This window comes from Convolutriloba macropyga, chromosome 6, assembly GCF_964194025.1.
Source record: "Convolutriloba macropyga chromosome 6, txConMacr16.3, whole genome shotgun sequence".
NCBI lineage: Eukaryota > Metazoa > Xenacoelomorpha > Acoela > Convolutidae > Convolutriloba > Convolutriloba macropyga.
In genome coordinates, this window is record NC_134473.1 from 8,152,583 (window position 1) to 8,161,922 (window position 9,340).

At 36.2% G+C, this 9,340-nt stretch overlaps 1 protein-coding gene across 1 annotated transcript in view; it reads left to right on the plus strand.

Moving 5' to 3' along the window:
- The first annotated feature begins 5,405 nt into the window (after positions 1 to 5,405).
- LOC142340664 (uncharacterized) overlaps positions 5,406 to 9,340 on the plus strand; it is a 16,783-nt gene continuing 12,848 nt past the window's right edge. The window contains exons 1-2 of the mRNA XM_075391355.1: positions 5,406 to 5,519; positions 6,587 to 6,864. Coding sequence (XP_075247470.1) covers positions 5,503 to 5,519; positions 6,587 to 6,864 — 295 coding nt within the window. The 5' untranslated portion in view covers positions 5,406 to 5,502. The remainder of the gene's footprint in view (positions 5,520 to 6,586; positions 6,865 to 9,340) is intronic.

Here is a 9,340-nt window from a genome sequence, read left to right on the forward strand (position 1 = left end):
AGGTAAACAAAATCTATAATAAAAGTAACTTTATTAAAATTTTGTCACAAGTAAATATTACGCCTTGGACCAAAATCAGTCATCTAAAGCGTTAAAGCGAAAAACATCTAAAGCGTTAATGCAACCTATTTGTTTTTATTTGAAAATATAGTGGAAGAACTTTGAATGAGATGGGATATCATTTTTGGAGCTTTGTAAACGGAACAGATCACAAAGCGGATGAAGGCACGATTAACACCTGTTATCACAACGCAGCATTCACCCCGCGGAGACCAATTATAAATTGTAATGCATATCTTTTTACCAACCTCATTTTGATATTTTTTAACATTAATAACTACACCCTCTCTCTTCATTTTGGATCTCTTGAGCCCTGTACAATGAAGCTATTCAAAGCATTCAACTGCTCTCAATGGATAAATTTTTTATAGCCTACAAACGTCCTGACATCTTAAATTGATACTCCTTCTGCAATGTGCATCTGATATTGTCACCGCTATGGTAATTGTATCCTGCTTTATGGCTCTATAACTTATTGTGGATGCTTTTTGCATATCTTTTCCGTTTGTGCCCCCAGCTTAGTGGGTTCATATATAAAAAAAGAAAACATTGTTAATTCCTTTGAGTATGAACTATAAAATACATAACATAGTTTAAAGGCGATGAAGTGTTCAGAAATATAAATGAAACAAACATCACCTTTTGGGAAAGATTAAAATTGTATTAAATTTACAATGTGTTAAAAGATCGACAAAGTATGAGAGATGAATTATAATTAACAGAAAAATTTCTAAAAATGCTGATTCTACAATAAACGTTTTTGCGAAAAGAGAAAAGTTAAAAAAAAATGCTAATCTTCGAATTAAAAATTCATAGAAGAATAAATGACGCCCTTAAATAAAACTAAGATTAAGAGTGAACTTGAAAAATTAAGTTTAGAATTCAATTTAGAAACTCATTCCAGAAATGATTTTTATTGTAGCCCGCTTTTTAGGGATTTTCCGCCTCAAGGCGAGAAGTAAATTGTTTTACCAGTCAATTACTTTTTCTGAAGAACATTTTTGCATTATATTTGTTTTTTGTTTGCTCCAAATGACAGCTTGTTTGTACGGTCATTCATTTTAGCACTTAGGGTGGCTAACTTGAGTTCATCGAAAGCTGTTAGATCTGCATTTAGAAGCTTTTTAAAATATATAATAACCCGATACTTTATTATGTTTTCCACTGGTAAGATTTTCCCGTGTTTGATCTTGAAATTAGTGGTCCTGTCAAATTTGGTTTTATTGAAACATGCTTTTAATTCTCAGTTCATTTGTTTATTTACAGTAACTCAAAGTGCTTTTTTAGACCTGAGAACAGAACAACTGGATAATGCAGTTGACTTAAAGTAAAATCGTTCAGTAAAGAAGATCTAGTTTATTCTGGAAATATACTCTTGATGGAGTAAATGACCTTTATGCCAACAGCCATTTTTCTTAATACTTTTTTAATTCTTCATCCAAAGAAAGATTACAATCAATATCAACTCCCAAGTATTTCACAACTTTTTTCTCGAAAACTGTACATCCGTTAACAAATTTTGCTTCGATTTTGTTCCTTTTAGGGTTTCCAAAAATATTATATTTGGTTTTGCTTATTTTACATTTAACTCATTTTTCTTGAAAAAGAGATTGAGTTTAACCAATCTTTTTCAAGATGCTTGATTCAGAAATTTTTCCTCTGCAAAAAATAAAAGTATCACCAGTGTACTGAATTTTATTAGACTCCACATCAGTATCTTCTATCACATCATTTACAAATAGGTTGAAAAGCAGTGGGCCTCCTCGTGGTACTCCATGGTTAAGTGCTATCCAGTTTGATTCATACTTCAAGAATTTGACTTTTGAACACAGTTTTCTAGATAAGATTTTAGAATTGTTTTTGCTTGTTCACTGAAACCTAAAAGTTTTGTTTTGTAGAGAAGAATAAGATATGATACCGAATCAAAAGCTTTTGATATGTCTAAAAAAGCTCCAGTACCAATGATTTTTTTATTGAGATCATATCTGATTTTTTCAGTGCAATATAAAAGAGCAGCTGTTTTTGACACCTTTTTTCTATATCCAAACTGTGTTGTTGCAAGAAGTTTAATCTTCTCCAGTTAAGCTAATATTTGATATTGAAGAAGGATTTCGAATAGATTAGCCAGACCTCCAGTAAGCGAATTTGATCGAATATTCATCGGATCTTCAGAATCACCTTTTTTGAAAAGAGGCAACACGTGGTCACGCTTAAGGTTGTTAGGAAAAAATTGTTCGGTTAAGAGTTTGTTAAACAAAAAGCAGAGAAGTTCAGCTATGTGTTCTCTTGAGTCTTTTAAAGCCCAAGCTGGAATGAATAATGAACACAACGGTTTTTTTTACTCTTTTTGACCTTTAAATTGTCGAGTTTACCAAAGATCACCTTGGTTGTTGAATTACTGAATATAAAATTGTTACTGTGGCGTGCCGCATTATTACAAAATTGATACTGTTCTTTTTTACCAAAATATTTGCCTATCTCTGAAAATTAATAGTTGAGAAAATTGGCAATGTCATTTCCATTGGTCACAACCGTTCCAAAACTGTTTTCGAGTTTTTGTATATCTCTCTGTGTTTTTTCACTGTTTTGGATTTCGTTGATAAAATTCCACCTTTTTCTTGCACTTTTTAAGTTTTGAAACATATCTAGCAGATAGATGTTTTTCGTTTTCCTGCTCCAAAACATTTTTGTTGTTATTATTTGATGTCTTTGCAAGCTTTTTTACTTTATTTTTTGATATCCATTGTAGATGTAGCGTTAGTTTAGGTTTGTCATGGCGTATGAAGACGGTCTTTTAAGGAGCATGCTTTTTAATTACCGTTTCCAATGGCGAACAAAAGATTTTCTGATAAATAAATTGAGCTTCAATTTATCATCCAAACATCTAGGGAAAAGTCATTTTTAGAGTACTTTGATTTATCAAACAAAATTTTTTGATAGCTTCTTTTTTATTTTTAAAGGTTTCACCGATTTAACTATGTGCGACTAATTGATCATTTTGGAGTATCGAGTATCGTGTCTGGGAACTTAAGAATTTTTCGCATATAACAGAGTCTATTAGCGACTTCGTCCTTGATGTGTCTCTTGTTGCTAAAGTTTTATTTGAATAAGGTAAACCGTACGGCAAGATCAAAGTTTCTAGAAGACGTCATTCATTGCAATTACATTAATTGAGGTTGTAGTCACCTAGTAGAAAAATTTTCTTATTTTCAGTTGCTGCTCTATCAATACCCTGGGCTAGTTCTTCCAAAAACAAAATTATTGGTGGTTTTTTGAACCGTAAGCCAAATTAAATAACGCGGGCTCTTTGTTTATTTTACATTCTATCCAAACAGTTTCAAAATGATTTTTTGACGTTGTCTCTAGATCTTTTCGTGCTTTTGGATGAATTTTTTTCGGAACGAACAAAAGAATACCACTGCCTTTATTTTTCTCTTGAAGATCAGTACGTCGGTCGCATCTGAAAGACATTAATTATTCTGAGTGCATCAACCCAAATGGTCTATCGTTAACTGATTTCAATCATAATTTTTGGAAGTGCGAAATTCATTTGTCAACTATGTCAGACAGAAAATTCTTAAGCACCAACCTTTGTCCAAGCACGCTTTGACAATTTTGATGAAGAAACTTAACTTGATTGCTGTATTTTTTCACTATGCTGGTAAACTGTGTGTAATTGAGAGGTGCCCCTGAGTTTAATTCTACGTCACCTATCAAGAACAAAGTAAATCTAATGACAACCAAGGAGTAAAGAAAATTCCTTAGCAGGCAGGTTAAAATGATCTTCATTTTTGGATACGCATTATTACTTGACATGCACGATGACGTCTTCTCAGGATTTATTGCTGTAGTAGTGAAGACCCAGTTCCTTTTCAATGTGATTACACACAAAATAAAAAGCAAAATAATGTGGAACTGAAGCATCATTTTGAAAAAATACAAAAAATATAAGACAAATGAAACCAAGAATAATTAGCAAAACAATTATCTTGACTGGTATTGCCCTCTCATATAATTGTAACTTTGTCTCCAGTGATTGCGGTATTTTAAGTTTTGATTTGGATTACGCTGGTTGTTATTCAGATCTAATAAACTATTATATATGGGAAGCTACTGAAAAAGCACACAATTTTTTTAAAAAAGGGACACCTTGTTTGTAATGGAAATGCAAACCGTCATTAAGCAAACTGTATTAGTTTGGCTCGGCTTTCATTAAGTCGTACACATTTGCAGCAAGTTTGTAATTTTCATCACCTGCGAGTGCATATATGTTTTAGCATTAAAGAGTTTAATGTGCTCAATAATATTTGCGTTTTTTGGCATATTACGAATTGGTGGCACTTTCACTAGTACAAAATTTTCAGGGGATAACGTGTTTCTTGTTATATCAACCAGATTTGTATACTTCTCAAAAAACTCGTCAATATTTTTATGTTTTTCTTTCAGAATTGAATTTGTCCCAACCTGATTGAGAACTATTTTGATCACTGTTTTGGGCAATTGTTTTACAACTTCAATTTTTTTTCACAGGTTGTTGAGCCTCGATGATCATATAGATATCTTCTGGTATAATACTAGCCCCAACCAAATTTTTACACCAGACTGTCTCCAATAACAAGATTTTGTGTTTTTGTGGGGACCTCTTTTGGCTCAAAACGTCTTACACGAACCTCTTGAATGATGGAGGGGTTATATTGGACCGAGATTTTACCTGATTCCTTTGGATCATCATTTGACTGCTTTTTTAGCAAAAATTGACTTGCCGAAATTGCAAACTTTTTGATAGTTGAGTTTTTTTCTTCGAATTTTTTAAATTATATCTACATAAATTCGGTACACTTCTTTTTTATCATGCGAATTGAACTCCTCTTGGTTCATATCACAGTACCGGTGATCTTTAGTACTAATAAATATACTCTTGTAAATATGTCATATTCTAACTAAACCATAGGAATCTTCAAATAATTATAGCATTGAACGAGCCTACCACGACGTTATGCACAGGCCCAAGTTCAGACCACCTTTTGTCACATTATATGGATCTATTCTGTTCCCCCCCCCCCACCTTAGTAAGCTTATATTTTTACGCCCCCAGGCGCGCTTGCTATTGTTTTACATAGTAACGTGCTATAAAACATACAATTTGTAATTGGGGGACGTAAAAACACGTGTGGGGGGGGGGGGCAAAACAGAATAGATCCCATTTTATTTCATTATGTAAAATATGTCACGTTCGTTTTTGGGGCTCAAATGATATGCACCACTAAGCTGGTAGGGGGCAGAAACAGAAAAGATTACTATATATTTTGGAATATTACAGAAACAAACTTTTTAGCACAAGTTTGCGGCGTTTCATTTTTGGCGGGATTTTTTTGGGCCACAAATTGTCTCCAAACCAAGCGTTAGTCATTGATCGAAACAAAGTTATATTTGACACTGAAAATGGACCAATATTACAAGTATCTGCTTTGTCCTGAACGATATGGTCTTTGCACGACCACGCCTACTCCCCACCCCATTAAAGAACTCCCAACCACCACCCACCCCCCCCCCCCCCCCCAAAAAAAAGACAGCGCTTTGAAAGAACATTAATGGAAAAGATATCTATGTTTTCATGACCTGACTGCTCTGTTAGAAAGAATCATATGTTCTTCGGCCATGTATCCCATAACATATAACAGCCGCCCCCACCACCTTCCCCATTACCCTGCAAGTATGGGATCTTTTCCGTTTTCCGTTTGTGCGTCTTGGGTTGCAAATAATATGCACCCACTAAGCAGGGGGGCACAAACGGTTTATAATTTCGTGGTGCTGGTCTATCCGGCCCTAAATATGTAGGTAAGCAAAAAGAGCCGAAAGCTTAAAATTCTCCAAATTTAGTCAGACACTATTACAGCTGTAGCTGATTGGAGATTGAATCCGATTCCTTCCCATTGAAACCCATCCAGCTTAGTTATAGCTTGTTCCTGCGTAGTTAACGTACTGGGGAGGAAGTGATGAGGAAAGATCCAAAATAATATTATGGATGATCTATAACTTCGTGGATGGGGCTTTAGTGTGAAAGACTCTGGTATACATTCTGTTCCAGTCTTTTTTTTTGTTGAAACATGTAAATTATTCAGATTATATCCCTAAGGTTAGGTATTTACATGCATTCAAACGTTAAATAAATTAATCAGTATTGTTATTAATAATCGTACAATTGTGGCTGTTCGTTCTTATAGGTAAAAATAGGGTTGAAGGCTCCTATTTGTCTATTAAGGGGTACTTTCTTGTGCTGATCGAGCAAAATTTCGGTTAAAACATTCTTAAAGCAAGCTTACCTGTTGAAAAATCTTCACTATAGCGTGCATATAGCTTCTACACCCCCTGAACTGGGTAGAGGGGCCAGAGATATATTAAGAATTGGCCAGAAAGTTAAGAGAGAAATAACCCAATTTATCATCGTAGATCGAGGAGAGGGGGAGAGGTATGGTGGTGCGGGGATGAGCGGTACCATTTACCCTTAACTGTCATTAATTGTTAGCGACCCTACTAATGGCAACAATGACGATGATCTGCTTGATTTGGAGGGTGCCTTTGACGCTCTGCTGCTTGTGCCTTTCCAGGACCAGTCACAGCAAACACAAAGACAACCCCCATCACAGACCCCACCCCCACGACCACCACCCCCTTTGCGCCCACCATCTCGGCGACCACCACAACGGCCACCACCCCCACAACGCCCACCTTCTCGACAACCACCAAGACAACCACCACCACCACAACCAACAAATCAAAGCCGGGCAGCTCAATTGCAGCCACGTAAGAGACATTTATTTTATTTGGGTTGGTCGGGGAAGCTGCTTAGATTTTTTTGAAATAAATATTTCCTCTCGCAAAGCTCCCTCACTTCAGTTAGTTGGAAGCTTCAGTAAAAAGGTTTAATTGAAGTTATAAGGGATGTACACCAACTGTCCACTTTTCGCAAATACATTCAAGCAATTATTTTGATTAAATTAGTCGAAAAATATTAATCAAAGGGAAAATTTTTAACAATGTCACATTGACTTACCCGCAAAAGCCAAAAATATGTTGTCAAAACAATCTAAGTGGGCAGTCGCTTTTTCAGAAAATCAAAAATCGTACCTTAAGTTAAAAGTCACGAAAAGCCCCACCCAGTACGTTATACGCCCCCCATTTACAGAGCACGTGACATTACATAGTGAATCATTATTTAAAAATATGGCATGTGCGTCTGGGGGTGCAAATAATATGCTCCCACTAAGCTGGGGGGGGGGGCACAAACGGAAAAGGTCCGACGCTCCCACTCACCTCCACGCCGTGAAGCTGCACAAGGGTTGAATTTCCACGTGTAGTTACACAATTCGAAACTATCACTACTTGATCGAACAACAAAAAGCAGGCCAATATCTTCATTTTGGCTCTAATGTAGTTAATACTATCATCGAAGCAAAAAAAGAGGTTTGTCCTTTGCTAGCGATGAATATTTCATTGACCATGTTCTATTTGCATTGTTGTTTTTGTTGTCAAGCAGGCAAAAAGCCCAATCTCTTGATCTGCGAATTAAAACTTTAAGAGGACCGAAGTATTCAAAACCTACTTCATTGGTGAATTGTGTCCGGACAACTTCTCATCTGGCCAAAATCTGACGGTTTTCAGCGCAGATATTACTTTGGTTGCTGCAATTTTCTTTTGTAGCATTGCGCGTAAAATTTTTTCACCTTCATGTTGATGTTTTGGTTAGTCACAAACCAAAAACTGCTTCACTGCATAACGACTGCTGCTTGGATTAATCGGATAATTTAAATCAAAACTGACATCATCCAAATGCTTCAGGCGTCCAGTACATCTCAAAACACCACCGGGTTTCGACAAGGGATGAATGTGCGGATAGTTTGCTATTCTTTCTTTCACAGCTATTTCTCTCCCAAGATTTCATTTCTTCTTGCAAGGAGTTAGACTCAATTAAAAAAACATCGAATCCTTTCCGTTTGTGCCCCCCATTACGTTTTAAACCCCCCAGTTATAGAGCACGTGCCATTACATGTTAAATCATTATGTAAAAATGTGGCGCATGTGTCTGGGGGTGCAAATAATATGCACCCACTAAGTGGGGGGGGGGGGGCACAATCGAAAAAGATCCAAAAAATGTTTTCTTTTGAAGCATCTAAACTCTTAAACATTGAAAACATCTGGTGTAGAAGAAAATGATGGTTTCTTCTAGCTAGCAAACGTAAGGTGTACGCGAAGTATGTGAACTCCACCTATCTTTGGATACCAACCAAATTTTTTGAAATCAAAATTATTTTGAGCAGTTTTTGATTTCGGAGTCAAGATCAATTCTGCCAACATCTTAGAGTAGTCATTTCCTCCGATTTGCGTTTATAACTCAGGTTTATAAAAATAATCGGCCCAAAAATTGAGAAATATGAAAAACTTGGACATCGTATCCAGCTACTGTGCCTCAAACAAAATAGGCATCCTTGTGTTTCAGCGTCGAAAAGGTTATTTTTTGTATCAACTTAAATCTACCAGTCAACTGTGCTAATGTCAAATGCCTCAGATACACAATTTGTTGTGAAGATTTTTGCTTCCCAAGTGAATGTAACCACAGCAAAAAATTTGTTCCTGGTTTGATTGCATGGATGAGCTGTAATGGTAAGTAAAGCAGCTTGCGGTTCTAGATTTGTTACTGAAACGCGATTCCTAGGAGCAACACGAGCTTGATCAATTCTCTTTTGTTTTCACTTGCAAACGTCGAGACATTTGATCGCAAGAGTGCGACAGCGGTACAAACTTTTTGCAAGATACCAGCAAACATATGAGTTCACGCTAAAAACACGTTACCCTGAAACAGGTTTGCAAAAGATCTGAAGGAGCCAAGTTTATGGTCTAAAAGCGGAATTTAGGGAATGGTAGAAAAGCACAAACAGAAAAGTTTTGATGTCGATGTCCTCCAGCGGAAAGATAGCAAAATCTCTAACTGTCTTGTCGTTATACCTACCTTCTCATAATTGTAATTGGCCGCAAGAGCTATCAAAATCTGATTTAGTCAATCTTGAAAAACTCCAGCGAAAAGCAGTGAGGTGGATAACAGGACGAAACGAGCCCTACGAGAATCAACTGAGGCTTTTGAACATCTTGCCATTACCAATGTACATTCAGATGAACGATCTCCTCACTCTCTCAAAGCTTACTCAAGAAGGAAGAGACGATATTGAAATACCTGAAATAAACAATGTTCGAGGAAGATCCACAGAATTATACACGCTCAGAA